Source organism: Ictidomys tridecemlineatus, chromosome 4 (genome assembly GCF_052094955.1).
Source record: "Ictidomys tridecemlineatus isolate mIctTri1 chromosome 4, mIctTri1.hap1, whole genome shotgun sequence".
NCBI classification, from domain to species: Eukaryota; Metazoa; Chordata; class Mammalia; order Rodentia; family Sciuridae; genus Ictidomys; species Ictidomys tridecemlineatus.
In genome coordinates this window covers 200,587,560-200,604,257 of record NC_135480.1, presented here as the reverse complement: position 1 = coordinate 200,604,257, position 16,698 = coordinate 200,587,560, and the positions used below count along the sequence as shown (strand labels likewise).

The 16,698-nt window shown below is 37.2% G+C and overlaps 1 protein-coding gene across 22 annotated transcripts in view; it reads left to right on the top strand.

Moving 5' to 3' along the window:
- Golga1 (golgin A1) overlaps nucleotides 1–16,698 on the top strand; it is a 57,291-nt gene that overhangs the window by 6,160 nt on the left and 34,433 nt on the right. For 19 of the 22 annotated variants that reach the window (XM_078048190.1, XM_040286316.2, XM_013356749.4 and 16 more), the window contains 7 exons: nucleotides 4,485–4,575; nucleotides 6,511–6,585; nucleotides 7,474–7,571; nucleotides 9,092–9,124; nucleotides 11,624–11,752; nucleotides 12,560–12,729; nucleotides 13,214–13,325. In XM_078048190.1, the coding sequence (XP_077904316.1) occupies nucleotides 4,485–4,575; nucleotides 6,511–6,585; nucleotides 7,474–7,571; nucleotides 9,092–9,124; nucleotides 11,624–11,752; nucleotides 12,560–12,729; nucleotides 13,214–13,325 (708 nt within the window). Of the gene's footprint in view, nucleotides 1–290; nucleotides 325–4,484; nucleotides 4,576–6,510; nucleotides 6,586–7,473; nucleotides 7,572–9,091; nucleotides 9,125–11,623; nucleotides 11,753–12,559; nucleotides 12,730–13,213; nucleotides 13,326–16,698 lie in introns of all 22 variants that reach the window. The other 3 variants (XM_021723535.3, XM_040286314.2, XM_040286320.2) reach the window with 3 other exon arrangements.

The following is a 16,698-nucleotide window of genomic DNA, read 5'->3' as shown; positions in this document are numbered from 1 at the left end:
CTGGTAGGGAAGCTCATTAGAGACCTACTGTCCAGGGTTTTTACTAGATGCTGATGGTGTAGACATCTCCCTAACATGTACCAAAATCCAAGACTCCAGAAGGAAAGGTGTTTGGCATAAACTGTGTTTATGCACAAATAGTTTGAACACAATCATTCACTCTTATCAGGAATTATGGGAATGTTACCAAAGTACAAGTCCTCAGTTGCCTCAATGGGCCAACTTTACAAGAAGATATTTTTAATGATAGCAGTCTCAGGTCTTGTTAACTTTTTTTTTTTTTTTCATAGTGTATAAAGCGCTTAGTATAGTATCCCGTTCTTGGTAAGTATTTCACAGTTGCTACTGCTGCTGTCTTAGGGAGGGCCTTTCTCACCACAGTTCCTAATGCTTGGCATGATGCTGAGGCCTAGTAAGTCTCACTAGCATTAATAATCAATAATTTCTTACATTGCTAATTTTATTGTTTAAATGTTTATGTCCCTCCATAGTTAACAATGGGATGGTACCAAGTGGTGAGGCTTTTGAGAGATGATTAGATTGTTAATTAGAAGATGATTAGGTTGTTAATTTTTATAAGAGCACTTTTATAAGTGCTCTTATAAAAGAGGGCACAGAGTGCTGCCTGTCCCCTTCCACCATGTGAGAACGTAGCTACATGGTGCTATCTATGAACCAGAAAGTGGGCGCTACCCAGACTCTGAACCTGCCAGAACCTTTACCTTGGACTTCTCAGAGTCTAAAACTATGAGCAGTAAATTTCTTTGGCTTATACAGTGACCACTTTATAGTATTTTCTTTTTTTTTTTAGAGAGAGAATTTTTTAATATTTATTTTTTTAGTTTTCGGCAGACACAACATCTTTGTTTGTATGTGGTGTTGAGGATCGAACCCGGGCTGCATGCATGCCAGGCAAGCGCGCTACCGCTTGAGCCACATCCCCAGCCCTATAGTATTTTCTTATAGCAGCCTGAACAGACCAAGACACTAGTATCAGGTGACACACGTAAAACTGACTATATGCCATGCTCTGTTTCACAAATTTGTCAAGTGTTAGTTTATTTAATCCTCTCTCAGCTCAGAGAGGTAGACCATATTTGTTATTATAGTTTACAGAATGCCTGCAAGCATTCTGCAGGAAAGATGTACCCCATAAACAATAGTTTACAGGAATGGAACACATAAGGAAGTTGAGTAATTAGCTGGAGTTCTTCCAGCATTAAGTGGTAAAGCAGGGACTTTAACCCTGCTCTTTTGACTCTAGAGATTCTGCTTACCAGTCTTCAGTACTCACGCTCAGTAAATAGTAGATGAGCAAGTGACTGATAAATAAATATTTAAAGTGAATTGTGAATTGTTTAACCATCTTTTAGAATATTTTGGGGATAAAATGAGAAATGTGATTAAAGACTGAGTATTATTGTAAGTTTATTAAGTATGGTAGCAGTATTATGGCTATCAAGAAAAGGTCCTCATTTTTTAGAAATATTTATCAGTGTATTTAGGATGAAATGTCATAATGCCTGTTTTTTTAAGTAGTTCAGGAAATAAGAATATGAGAAAACATGGATCATTGTTAAAATAAACCATTCTCCCAGCTTTTCTTTCTTTTTAAAACTTTTATAATAAAAAGTAACAAGACTAGTAATAAGAAGTAAAAAAGACTAGGAAAACAACCATCATATGACCCAGGCACCCCACTCCTCAGTATTTATCCAAAAGAACTAAAATGAGTATAACATAGAGATACAGGCACATCAGTGTTTATAGCAGCACAATTCACAATAGCCAAATTATGGAACCAGCTCAGATGAATGCATAAAGAAAATGTGGCATAGATACACAATGAAATAGGGGTTTTTCCCCCTAAAATGGAGTTTTAATCACATAATGGCATTTGCTGGTAGATGGATGGAACTGGAAAATGTCATGCTAAGTGAAATAAGCCAGACTCGGAAACTCAAGGGGTCAAATGTTTTCTCTCATATGAAAAAGTTAGACCAAAGTAAGTGGGGAAAGTGTGTTTTGTTTTTATGAAAATAAGAGAGAGATCAGTGAAGTAGAGAAGGAGATTGAGGGGGAGGGATGGGAAATGGAGGAACTGCAGAATGAAATTGACCAAACTGTGTTATATAATATATGAATATACCACAATGAATTTCACCTTTATATATCTCTATTAAACAGTAATTTTAAAAAGAACTATAAATAAGTAGAAGGAAGACCAGTAAAGGAAGAGGAACAGGGAAGAAAGAGGGAAAGGGGAAATATTGGGGACTAAAATGTAGCAAATTATATTCAATGTATGTATGGTTATGAACCCCAATATTATGTAAAACTATAATATACTAATAAAATCATTTTAAAATTTTTTATGTTGTAGATGGGCACAATATTTTTATTTATTTTTGTATTTATTTATTTTTATGTGGTACTGAGGATCAAACCCAGTGCCTCACACATGCCAGACGAGTGCGATACCACTGAGCCACAACCCCAGCCCTAATAAAAACATTTTTTAAAAAGTAAAAAGAGGGGGCTAGGGTTGTGGCTCAGTGGTAGAGCGCTTGCCTAGCATATGCGAAGCCCTAGGTTTGATCCTCAGCACCACATAAAAAAGAAATAAATAAAATAAAGGTATTTTAAAAAGTAAAACAAGGTCAGGGGTGGTGACTCAGTGGTAGAGCACTTGCCTTGCATGGGTGAGGCCCTGGGTTTGATCCTCAGTGCCACATAAAATAAATAAATAAATAAAAACTAAAGATATTTAAAAAAAAAAAGTAAAAAGATTTGGGGGGGTGGGTATGCTAAGGGTTGAATCCAGAGTCATCACTGAGCTATACCTCTAGCCCTTTTTAATTTTTTAAAAATATTTATATTTTAATTGTAGTTGGACACAATATTTTATTTATTTTTAATGCCATGCTGAGGATCAAACTGAGGGTCTCACATGTGCTTGGCAAGCACTCTATCGCCGGCCACAACCCCAGCCTCCTTTTTTATTTTGAGGTGAGGGTTTCACTAAATTGCCTAAGGCCTCACTAAGTTCTGAGGCTGTCCTCAAACTTGGGATCCTCATGCCTCAACCTCCTGTATCATTGGGATTACATGCCTGCACCACAGTGCCCAGCTAGTAAAAATTTTTTGTTTTTATTTACTTATTTTTTGGTACCAGGAATTGAACCCAGAGTGCTTAACCACCAAACAACATCCCCAGCTCTTTTTCATATTTTATTTGAGACAGGGTCTCACTAAGTTGTTGAGGCTGGCCATGAACTCACTATCTTCCTGCCTCAGCCTCCTAAGCCACTGGGATTATAGGCATGCACCACCGTGCCTGGCTTAAAGTCAGTTATTTATTAGCAATAACACATAATGCCCAAAGTAACCATAATACTTTAAGTTTTAGACTAATCTGGGTCCTGGCATAATAGCTCAGTAGTGGAGCATTTGCTTAGCATACACTAGTCCCCAGGTGAATCCCTAACACTGCAGGTCATCGTCATCATCGACATTATTGTCGTCATCTGGGTTTGGGGGAGAATAGATGTTTAATTAATATATTGGTATATTGAATGATATATGCTAAAGTCTTTGATGGATTTTAGAGCCTTAGATGACATCCTCTTGTTTTATACCTGAGAATACTAAAGCTTTTTTTTTTTTTTTTTTTTTTTTTTTTTTTTAAAGAGAGAGTGAGAGAGGGGGACAGAGAGAGAGAGAGAATTTTAACATTTATTTATTTTTTCTTAATTCTCGGCGGACACAACATCTTTGTTGGTATGTGGTGCTGCTGAGGATCGAACCCGGGCCGCACGCATGCTAGGCGAGCGCGCTACCGCTTGAGCCACATCCCAGCCCCAATACTAAAGCTTTATTAATATCAACGTAGACTCTTAGTCAGAGACGAGACTTTGATCCCTTGTTGAAGAACCCTCCCTTCTTTTCCCAGGAGTTTAATCCTTGGAAAATTGAAGTGATTTATTGTTTTTGTTTTTGTTTGTTTTTTGTGGTACTAGAAATCAAAACTTCAAGATTGCTAGGCAAGTACTCTACCGCTGAGCTTACACCCCCAGCTCTAAAGTGATGGGTTTTTTTTGTATTGTTCTTGGTGTAATATGGTTGCAGTGGGTTTATTTGCTGCCATTTATTCCAGTAGCATGCACATGCATGACTTACTGTATCTCATCTCACCTTCATGTTACAGAGGCAGGTAGTGTTGCCTTCACTTTATAGCTAGAGAAGCTGGGGCCACTTATGTGAAATTTTTTGGCAATCATAATTAAAGTGCAACCAAACCTAAAATAAGAATTGTTATTGCTGAGAATGTGAATCAGTATTGGAGTGCTTACCTAGCATGTGTGAAGCTATGGGTTTGATCCCCAGCACCACAAACAAACAAAAAAAGAAGAATTGTTGCATTTCATACTAGTGAAAAAAACACATATGAATATGATCTCTCCTTCTGTCTGCCTGTCCAACAGGCTTCTGATGGAAGCAGCTCCAGAGAAGATCTTTCATCCCAACTTTTGAGAAGAAATGAGCAGATCCGGAAGTTAGAGGCCAGACTTTCTGGTATGTGTAAGAAGTCATAAATATGAACAACAGGAAACTTATCTTGTCTGACTCTTTCTCCCTATAAAATAGCCTATAGGATAAACTTTATAGTTATTTTGACATAATATTCATCTTCTTAGTCAGAAAGGAATAATCCTCTTTCTTATTTTTTTAGTGTACTGAATAGTGTCAATTCAAAACTAAATTTGAACATCTATTTTTTTTTTCAAACTTATTTTTCTGCTCCTGAGGTTTCTAGCCATGGACATAAAAGGTATTAAAGCACACACAGAATAGATTTGACCATCTTCCACCATTAGCATAGCTTACTCTCAGGTAGAGAGGGGCGGAGGATAATGTTTATATGGAATGACCAAACAAATGTTGGATTCATCAGTTCTAGAGAGGGTCGGTGCTAGGTTGCCCATTGCTTTAGCTCATATCACCTGTGTAAGTATTGTTCTGGGTTTTCAGGCCAATTTTCAATGGAATTTCTAACTTCAACTCCTGCTTCTATAGAAGCTGTAATGCTCATTGTGTCTTCATGTGCAGTTTACAATTTACATAGCTCCCATATATCCTTTGCCTGCACAGGGCATGTTTGTGATAGAATTGTGAGCTCTCATTGTAGTCTCTGCCCGTGGATATAGTTTGACAGCTTCATCTTGTAAAGTGGTCCATGGCTTTTGTGTCTCTTTTTGTCCCTTGACCTTATGCCCATTTTATTGGAGTGAAAGTAGAAGGCCAAAATTCACCAAATTTTATGTAAGATCCTTACATTTTATAGCTATCAAAGATTCATAGCATCTTAATCATTTTGTTTTCAGTGTAGCCTTATTAAACTTAGAGTCAAGGTCACACAAGCATTTAGTGATAGAGCTGAAGTCCAGATTCAGACTTTCTTGATGCTATAGTCCATGCTCTTAATTACAGTCTGCTTGAAACTCTCTTGGTACTCTCCTGTTACTCCTGCTCAGAAATGATATCAGCAACAGAGGTGAAGTAACCAGTATGTGTTTAATGTTGAGAAGATAGTGATAAAGTAATATGTACCTTCCCTAAAGAACAGGCTTAACCTATGTTAGTAATGGAACAGGGAAGAGAGCTGAGATTTATTGAGTCCACTTAATGTCATGGATATTGTCCTACAGGCTTAGTGTGAATATAACAGTACAGTAATACCTACCTTTTATTGAGCACTGGTGGCCAAGCTTTAAGGCATATTAAATACTTTATTATCTAATGCATTCTTTGAAGTAGGTACAATTAATATTATTATTTAGTACTTAAAGAAACTAATACTTAGGATCAATACTATGCCTAAGGTCCCCAGCCAAGGGGGGTTTGAATTGTGATTTGAACTTATATCTACTTTTTCACAATACTATGCTGTCATCCTTGGCTACCCAGATAATTAATTCTGATTTTCACCTTTGGTATGGCATAGGGAACATAGTTCCTGGATACTTGTCTATAGAATTAAGTACCTTCACTATAGAGACAGTACCATGCCAGGGTGCTTGCTGTTGCCCAAACCACTGTTCTGAGTTATGTGGGTGACAAGTGAGCTTTAAGTGAGTTCCCTTGATCTGTCCTATGCTAAGGCCAAAAGGAGAAGTGAACATTGAGACTTGAAACTAAGTAATGGGATAATAATGTGGTTTTCATAGCAGGGTATTTCTTATGACTAGGCCCAGACTAATTCTTGTTCACTATCAAAGCTAAACGAATCTACCTGTTGGCATTCACTGTTTATACTGTGGGCAGTTTGTACTATACCTGTTCGCCTGTGTTGTTCATTGTTAATGGGAGGCTATCCGCCTAGCTTTCCTTAACAGGACTGGTTTTCAGGTTGAGAAAATCATCATCATTTTCATTCATTTTTTTGTTTAATTAACTTCCTTTCCTGATGTTTGTCCATTCCTGGTATGTGCGTCACCCTCCTCACCCAAGACTATGCTGAACAGGTCCGAAACTTGCAGAAGATAAAAGAGAAGCTTGAAATTGCATTAGAAAAGCACCAGGATTGTACGTATTCATTTCCTGCTTTTCTCAATCTTTTTAGGGCTAGTTTTTGAAATAAAACAGTATATTCTTAAATTTGTCCTTCATCAGAACTCATATCTTTATTTTATAAGTAATGTACTTCTGAATCAGGTTGATATGACATTTATCTGATATTATTAAATGTGAACTTGTATTTACATTGCTTTTTGGGCATGCTGCTTATGAAGGGGTCATCTGTGCGTCAGTTTGTCCCTATGCAGTTGAGCCATTTATAGGCTGGCCTTAGTTTTTAGTAAAATCTAGTCCTGGCCTTTGGGTTCTAACCATAGCTTCATTACTGCTGTGTTGGGCAATAGGGAGAGCTCTGTCATCACACCTCAAAAGTTGAATGTACACTTTCTTTAATGTATTCTAAGTCCTGTATTTTCCTTTGGGAAATAATGCAAAAAATGCAAATAGAAGTAGAGAGTTGAGTCTTTGTTGATACTATATATACTAAAAAATTTTTTTAAGATAAATAAAATAGTTTCTTTTTGGTTTTGTTTCTGGTTCTGATGAAGGAGTAGCAGCTGTCTTTTAGCAATAGCATTGTTGTTTTCTGGCAACTTACAGAAAGTGTTTTGTCGTTGTACCACTTAAAAAGTCACCTTTTGACATCTTCCTAAGTGTGTGCACTTTGCTATTACAGAAAACAAAACAACAAGGGACCAAACAAGCAAACAGAACCCTGGTCTGTTTCCAAGGCCAAAGGTTCTTCTGGGAGTTGAGTTGGAGCAGGGTTTCCCAGCCTCACATATATGACCTTGGCCTTTTTTTGTCTGGTGACATTTGTAAAGTAATTACATGGGATTTTTGTCATGCTATTTCTGAAGTATTTCCATATCTCAAATAGAGCCTCTTTGTTAACAGCTTCCATGCGGAAATTTCAAGAGCAGAATGAGACATTCCAAGCCAACAGAGCCAAAATGGCAGAAGGACTGGCTTTGGCATTAGCCAGAAAGGACCAGGTATTTTGTATGTGGCCTGCCCAAGACTGGTGGAAAGATTTCACTTAGTGACATGACTTCAAAAATTATGACATAAATCTGGTAGGAAATATTTATAGCCTAGGAGAAAAGAAGTTATATGTATGTTCTTTAAGGTTTCATTTGACCGTTTTTTGTAAACTTGAACTTTATAGTTTTAATCATGACATGTCCAGAATGGGAGAGAATCATCCTCTGTATCTGTGTAGCTTTGTAAACTTGAGAACATGAAAGGTGTGTCTATAACCTAAGGACAATGGTTTCTGCCCTCCCAACACACCTATCTCAGAGCCTTGACCCCAGACACTGGGCACTAAACCCAGGGGCTGACACATGCTAGACAAGTGCTCTACCACTGAGCTACATCCCAGGCTTTTTATTTTTTTATTTTATTTTATTTTATTTTATTTTGAGATGGGGTCTCATTAAGTTGCTGAGACTGGCCTTGAACTTGTGATCCTCCTGCCTCAGTCTCCTGAGTAGATGAATTGTAGGTATTTTCCACTCTGCCCACCTTAGAGGAGAATTTCTTAACCTCAACAGAAGCATTCTCTAAAAACTGCCTGATAAATGATAAGAAAGGAATGTAATACTGTTGCTGGTTATTTCAACGATTATAAAGTATATTTTGCTCAAGATAATGTCATTTTAATTGAGATAAACGTGAGTGTTTTATAATCATCCTAATTTATCTAGAAAGGGTCAGTTTATTATATTTGATCTAATAAAATGTATAATTAATTTTATGGGTACAGTAATCAGTTTGTCTTAAAGTGTAGATTTGTTTCCTAGGACATTTTCTGTTCAGAAAAAAAAAATCACCAATACTCTGTGGATAACTATGGTACGAGTATATACAAATAAAAAAAATAATTTAAATTGGTAGGTTCTGATTGTAGGCAATCCAGCTTTCTATACCATTGGTTATTTTCCCCCATTTTAAAATGGTTATTGAAAAGGGCATCATTCCTTTTCCCTTGACACATAACAGAAGGTACAAAGCATGTTAGTAAAGGCAATATAAGAAGAAAAATAATTATCCGGTACTGCTGATAATCCTCCCTGCCACTTTCAGTAAATTCATTTCTAAACATCAGTTGCAGAGTTACCAACTCAGCTGGTTCCAGCTGCCCACTCCCAGGAAGCAAGAAGCAATAACAGTACCCATGGGAAAACTCTCAGGATTAAGCTAAAAGCTGCATGAAAACAGCAGATACAGCTTTGTGTGGGTGCCCTGTTTAGCAAAAATCTGCAGGTTTATATTTGTGTTCTAGAATTTTACATAAGGTTCATTTTTTTCTTCTTCAGGACTTGTTAACATTTTTAATATTACCAAGTTCTTCCTAGTTCTTTCTTTCTTTTTCTTTTTTTTTTTTTTTTTTGTCCATTGGTTGGTTGGTTGCTTTGGAGGTTGGGGAGGATTATGTTTTGTTTTCTGAAAATCCTAGTATTTCAAATACTCTTCCCTGGAAACTGTACTTTTTTGTTTTGTTTTGTTTTAGGAATGGTCAGAAAAGATGGATCAGCTTGAAAAGGTTAGTTCATCTTAATTTTTGTCTTATTCATGTTGGTCTCATCTCTGGGGCTTGGAAATGTTTATTCTGGTAGTCACTATACAGTACTGACTGCAATACCACTTCCTGGAACAGGGCTTTGTAGGAGTAGTCATCGATTTGAACAGTTCATGCCTTCCTCTAGAATTTGTCTGTCCTGTTGGCTGTGCAGAATGCCTTTGGTTGTTCTTCCTGATACGCCCCTCTCTGTGTACCCTCTGGCCTCTGACTAGATTCAGCCCATGGGGAAAGTAATGTGGTCAGAATGTTTATTCCCCAACTGTGTCTTCTGTGGGCTCCTTGCATCCTTTGGCTAAAAGTCACAGCTTCAGTTGGATCTTTGGACATATCTCTTGTGATCTCTTCACCCATTTGGCCCTAGCTGGTACTAGCATGTTATCTCTTTTGGGCTTGCTTTCTTTTTAATTTTTTTGGGGGGGTTGGGGGTACCAAGGTTTGAACCCAGGGGCACTTAACCACTGAGTCACATCCCCAGCCCTATTTTGTATTTTATTTAGAGACAGAGTCTCACTGAGTTCCTTAGTGCCTTGCTTTTGCTGAGGCTGGCTTTGTACTCAAGATCTTCCTGTCTCAGCCTCTGGAGCCGCTGGTATTATAGGCATGCCCGCTGTACCCAGCTTTTTTGGGCTTTCTTATCCAGCCCAAAGTTTTAATAAAACAGCTAATTGAGTCTGCTGTTTCTTGCAAAGACCTTAATTGATCCTGTGGTAGTATTAGGAACGTGTCATGATAGAATGTGGGAAATGAGAGCATTTCTCGAAGCTCAGCATGGAATAGGTAAGAGAACTTTTTAGCTAGAAAGAGATGAGGAAAAGTGAATATTCTAGGGTCATAACTTATATACCACTGTGTAGATGCCTAAAGTAATGTGTTTCCGGCTCTCAGACATAAACATGAAATTTCAAACCTACAATTGGAAAAACATTTTAATTTTATAATAATCAACAACGAATGCTCTCAACACAAATTATATGCTGCTACCTAATTCATTCCTTGCTATCATTGAGTACTCCTAAATTATTCTTCATGGTAGAAAATTTTTTCTGAGAATGATATATTCAGTTCCAAAGTATATTCACTATCAATTTTATTAAACAAATTAGTTTTATTATTGCTCCATTCTTTCCATAAAACACTAAATTAAGCCAGGATTTTCTTTGTGCATTCTGTAGAAGTCTGATGTTAAACAACCAGAATGCTTTAGCATTTTTCTGAAAGGAAAAATACAGAAAAGTCAAGTTCTATTTGAAAATAAATCCAGGCTGGGTGTGGTGGTACATGCCTGTAATCCCAGCAACTCAGGGGGCTGAGGCAGGAGGATCGCAAATTCATAGCCAGGCTCAGCAATTTAGTGAGACCGAGCAACTCAGTGAGACCCTGTCTCTAAATGAAATGTAAAACAGGGCTGAGGATATGGCTCCATGGTTAAGCACCCCTGGGTTCAGTCCCCAGTACTAGAAGAAGAAAAAAAAAAATAGGGCTGGGGTTGTGGCTCAGTGGTAGAGCACTTACCTAGCATATGTGAGGTACCACATAAAAATAAATAAATTAATTAATTAAATGTCTGTCAACAACTAAAAGAAAAATAAAAAACTAAATCCTAAATCCAGAACATTGTTATTGATGGTCTTAAATATAGAGGTATAAGAGTTAGGGTAAAGCTTTCTTTTTTATTTATTTTTTTCTTTAATTCTGTGGATTGAACCCACAGACACTTTACCACTTAGCTATATCTCCACAATCTAGTGCTAAATTGCTGAAGTTGGCTTTGAATTTGGCAATCCTCCTGCCTCAGCCTACCAAGTTGCTAGGATTATAGGCATGTGCCACCACATCCAGCAGATTTACTTTTCTTAAAATAAACCCTTACTATATGAGAAGTGAATTCTCATTGAAATGTTTTTATCTTTCAAAATTATGGTAAAGGAGATCCATTTAGGATTTAACCAAATAAAATCTACCTGAGTTCACCAAGAGTTGCTTAGCCCCTCACCATTGCTGAGGCTGGCGATCCTCCTGCCTCAGCCTCCCGAGCTTCTGGGATTACAGGTGTACACCACAGTGACTGGCTAAGTCTAATTTTTTTTTCCTTGCTAAATTGTATAATTTTTTAGGACTTTTAGTTGTACTCCAGTTATGTTTTTCAGCCAGTTCAATGTGTCAATAATTATAAACATGTAAAACATGTATATGGAATTGCCAAGTAGACTTAAGAGCACAGTTTTAAGTAATTGTTGCTTTTGTTCTCTTTATTCACAGTTATCACTTAAAACTTATTTTTTACTGAAGGAATTTGTAATTATGTCATATTGGTCATATACTGTAATGCTTCCTGTTAACCATGTGTTACTATCTATTGGCATGAGATTTCCTCAAGATTTTCTTATCTTATGAATTCTACTTGTGTAATACAGATTTCTAATGTTTTCATTGTCTGAGTTGATGTCTTCTTCCAAACAGGAAAAAAGATTTTTAACAGCTCAGCTACAGGAAGTGAAGAACCAGAGTTTGAATCTTTTCCAAAAGAGAGATGAAATGGATGAATTAGAGGGTTTCCAGCAACAGGAACTAAGTAAAGTCAAGCACATGGTATGCACTTTTATTTAAGAAGCTCAATACTGAATAACACTCCTGAACAAGAAACACTGATTGTTTACTCTGATTTTATTAATCATCACTGTAATTGGTGATAAACAGACCTTAGTAGATTTTGGGTTTTTTTTGTTTTTTTTTTTTTTTTTTTTTGCTTGTTTGTTTTTGGTACCAGGGATTGAACTCAGGGTGCTTCATCATGAGCTGGATCCCCAGATTTTTTATTTTTTTATTTTATTTTATTTTTTATTTTATTTTTTATTTTAATTTTATTTTATTTCGAGGTAAGGTCTTGCTACATTTCTTAGGACCTTGCTAAGGTGCTGAGGCTGGTTTTGAACTTGCAATCTTCCTGCCTCAGTTTCTCCCTCTAGGATTATAGACCATGTGCCACTGTGCCCAGCTCCAGGAGTTTTTAGTGTTGATCACATTTGAATGTTTTTTTATTGAAAGGAAAAGTTCTATTTGAAATGTTTTCCTTTTTCTTTGTTTTTTTTTTTGTTTGTTTGTTTTCTGTGTACTAGCCTTATAAGCCTTCTGTTTTTGTTTATTTTTAAACAGAGTTTCATTATATTGTTTTTTGGTGTTGCTTTTATTTTTAAATAAGAGACAGAGTCTCATTGCTGAGGCTGGCCACCAACTTATGATCTTCTTGCCTTAGCCCTCTGAATAGCAGGCTCATGCCATTCCATCAGCTCAGCCCTCTTTTAATCCCACTGAAATGTTATAAAAATTTGGATACTCATGTTTTTTAAAATATATTTCTTAGCAGTAGCTTTGTGAATTTTTATATGTTTGTTTCAGCTTTTAAAAAAAGAAGAAAGTCTGGGAAAGATGGAGCAAGAGCTGGAGGCACGAACTAGAGAACTTAGTCAGACCCAGGAAGAGTTGATGACCTCCAATCAGATGTCATCGGATTTAAGGCAGAAGCTAAAAGAATTACAGAGATGCTACTCAGCGCTGGAAGAGCAGAGGTTCTTGCTTGGTCTGTGGGGCCCTTGGGAAGAGGTGTTGGTGTAGCTCTATCTATAGCCCACTCACCTGTCCCCATTGCTCATCACAACATTTTCTGATCTCAGGGCTGGCAAACACCTCTAGACTTGTTCTTTCCTGCCTAGGATCAGGCCTTCCATGCCATCTCACTACCAACCCTCTGTCCCCTTCATGAACCTAGGCTTAGAATCATTCCAGTCCTGCTGAGCAATTCAGTATGCTTTAATTTTGAAGTTTTTGAATAAGCAAAAACATTAGGATTTCTTGCTGAAACCTGGGTGGACTTTTTGTCTTTGGGCTTTTGCTTAAGAGAGAGCCAAGAAGTCTTTTCTATTGATAACCTTCATGTGGCTAATAATATTTGCAGCCCTTATATATAAGGCACTATCTGTATTTTTCCTCTGGAGAGTGTGTTTATACATGAAATATCCAAATTTGTTCATTGTCTGCTTCCTTTTACTGAAGAGATCATGTGACAGCTTCCAACGCAGGTGCAGAAAATAAGATAACAGCCCTGGAACAAAAGGAACAAGATCTCCAAGCATTCATTCAGCAGCTTTCCATTGATTTGCAAAAGGTGAGTGAATAGTGGGCCTTAATTTCTAAGATTCGAATTTGGAGGTTAAAAATAAATTCCATCAGAAATTTCGTCCTTGAGATGACTGCTAAAACATGTTTCTCATGCAGTTCATATTGCTCTACTTCATGTTCTAGCCAAGCCACATTGAGATGAAAAATGGCCACCCAGCAGAACAAGGGTTTCTTAACAGAAATGGAGGACAGTATTTTCCTGATAGGAATTATCAATGTATACCATATGTATTACAGTACCACATGATGCATCTTGAGCATAAAAAAAAAAAACCCAGCTCTGGTTGATGTAGCCAGAGTTTTACCTTTGACAAACGTGACTCTATTCCAATTTGATATCATTACAACTTGGTTTTTCATTTGGTCAACATACATTTATTCTCCCACTGTAGGCCTGTGCTGAATTCTAAGAATATGAAGGTGAACAGTAACAATAATATTGAGTATAAAATAATGTTTCTCGGTGATGTTTCTTATTGGCATTTTGTACAGAACAATTTGTATCATATGTTTGTCTCTTACATTGGAATCAAATGTCTTTCCTGCCTTCTGGGTTCTACATACCAACAGCTTCTTTCAGTCGTTGACAGCCCAGCCTTCTCCTGTGACAGAACATCCTCTATCAGATGGAGCCCCCCACCCTCTTCTCATCTCTTGAGAATACTTCTTTCAAATGAGGCAGAGACTTACAGCATATTATAATACAGCAAGAATTATGTACACTGAAGTCTGTATACCCCTTCCTATTGAGTATTATCGTATTTGGAGATACCTAAATGGAAACTAAGGTTACATACCTTGTTCAGAGTTCCATAGTCAGTGATCAAGTTGACTTCTAACCCATGTCTGTTTTTGCAGTCCTGGAGGTTAAATAACCCAGGACCTCTCTAGACAATGCTCTGCTACTGAGCTGCACCCCAGCCCTATAGTCTAAGATTTACTCAGAATTTATGCTTACTCTACTGCATTTTGTTACCTCAAAATGGAAAGCACCCAGAAAATATATCTTCCATGAATGAACAACTTTGATACAAGGGCCCTAATGAACTTAAAATCTAGACATATATATTATTGTTCCTCAAATCTCCTGTACCCACAAGAAAAGAAGAATCACAAATAAGTTCCATATAAGTGAACTAGATGTTTCAAGTGCAGAAGACACACCATTAGGGAGAGCACGTTTCCAGGCAGGAGTACAAAGATCTTCCTGGAGAAACTGAAATGTGAAGGATGGGTAGGAAATCAGGAGATAGAAAAGACAAAAAGGTACAGCATCCATTTGAGCAGTAGAGAAAGGGTGTAATAGACAAGCACTGTTGGAATTCAGGGGACTCTTCACTTTCAGTTAAAGCTGTTCATCCCTTTTATAATTAGAAGAAAGAGGCTCACGGAAGTCCAGACCATGGTCACATGATGGTTACATTAATATTTTCTTTCTGAAAAATGTTAGTTGAAACTTTCTATATTCTGGGGTCTACTCTGGTTGTTGGAAATACCATGATTCATGAGTCGAACTCCCCTTGCCTTTTTTGGTCTATAAAGTCAGACCGTAATCAATAATCACACAAATATTTAATGACTAACTTGGGTGAGTGCTCTGAAGGAAAACAAGAACTCAGATCTGGACTTGGAATCATAGAATGTTTCCTCCAGGAAGTAAACTTGACATGCTCCTGGGGCTGAAAGGGAAGAGATGATGGGAGAGAATTTCAAGCAGAGGACAGTAGAGCAGAAATCCTGAGACAAATAAAAGGCTTAGCACACTCAAGGACCTGGAAGAAGGCTGGAAGGAGTAAGGAAGAAGAAGAATAAGGAAGGGAGCTAGGGATATAGTTCAGTTGGTAGAGTGCTTGCCTTGCATGCCCAAGTCTCTGGATTCAATCCCCAGCTTCCAAAAAAAAAAATAAATAAATAAGGAAGAAGAGTATATTGCTTTGTCAGTCAGGAGGAGGTCTACTGGAAGAGCCTTCCAGGTTGAAAGCTGGTACTGTTGTCCACCATGAGCTGATGGTAGCTTTGACGAAGACTGGTGCTCAAGAGCTGGTCAAATTTAGGAAGTACTGAGATTGGTCAATTTGCTAAGGTGTAGATAAGGGAACAGGAGAGCAAGAGAAAAGGATGTGTTAGGAATTTCTGTGTTTCTGGTTTGAACAACTGCATGGCTGGTCTACAGGAATCGCAATTTTAGTATGAAAATCATGAGTGTGGAATTGTATTTTGTTGCCCTTCTCAATATTGAGTGTATATTAAATAGTATTTGTAAAATTTGAATAAAGTAGAAAATGTAACAAGGTTAAGAAAAATGATAATGTTTGTCTTTTTGGCTCCCTGTTCGTCTTTCACTGTTCCAGCCATTCTGTTGCTTTTTCTTTAGAAGTAAATTCTATTCAGAACTTTTTCATTCCTTGTTTCGTTCTATAATTTTTCCATATTTTGTTCCTAAACTATCTTATTTCTTATGCTTGTTGTATAAGTGAAATAAATCGTCCTATAGGTAGTCTAAAACTTGGTTTTAATTTAATTATTTTTTTTATTTGAGGTGCTGGGGATGGAACTTGGGGCCTCACCCATGTTAGGCAAGTGCTTTATCACTGAGCCACATCTCCAGCCCTAAAAACTTGTTTTTTTTGTGCCCAACATTATGTTTCTAAAAAACATTTATTCTTTTCTCAACTGTGTATTATGGACATACAACATTTATTTATCCATTCTACTTACAATAGATATTAGGGTGTTTCTGGTCTTTACTGCTACAAATAATACTGTTGCAAACATTCATCAAATTGTGCAAGTGTTACTTTAAGGCTGGGCATGGTGGTTCATGCCTATAATCCCAGTGACCCCAGGGGCGGGGCAGGAGGGTCATAAGTTCAAGGAGGGCCTCAGCAACTTAGCAAGGCCCTAAGCAACTTAGGGAGACCCTGTCAAAATAAAAAATAGGGTCTGGCGTTATAGCTCAGTGGTAGAGCACTTGCCTAGCACGCGTGAGGCACTAGGTTTGATCCTCAGCACCACATAAAAAATAAAGGCATTCTTGTCCATCAACAACTATAAAACAAATTGCAAAAATAAAATTAAAATATAAAAAAATAAATAGGGCTAGGGATGTAAAGTATGTCCCTGGGTTAAATCCCTGTACCAAAAAAAAAAAAAGTTACTCTAGGCCAAAAAGCATGGATTCCATTATGTGTACATTTTCAGCTTTATTAGCTAATGCCCTGGGTTTTTTCTATAGTTATTATTGATAATGTACACATTTCTACCAGCAGTAGGAGTTTTTGCTGCTTCTTTGCCAACATGTAAAATTGTCAGACCTTTAATTTCTGACAATTTGCTGAATATGAAAGATCTCATCATGA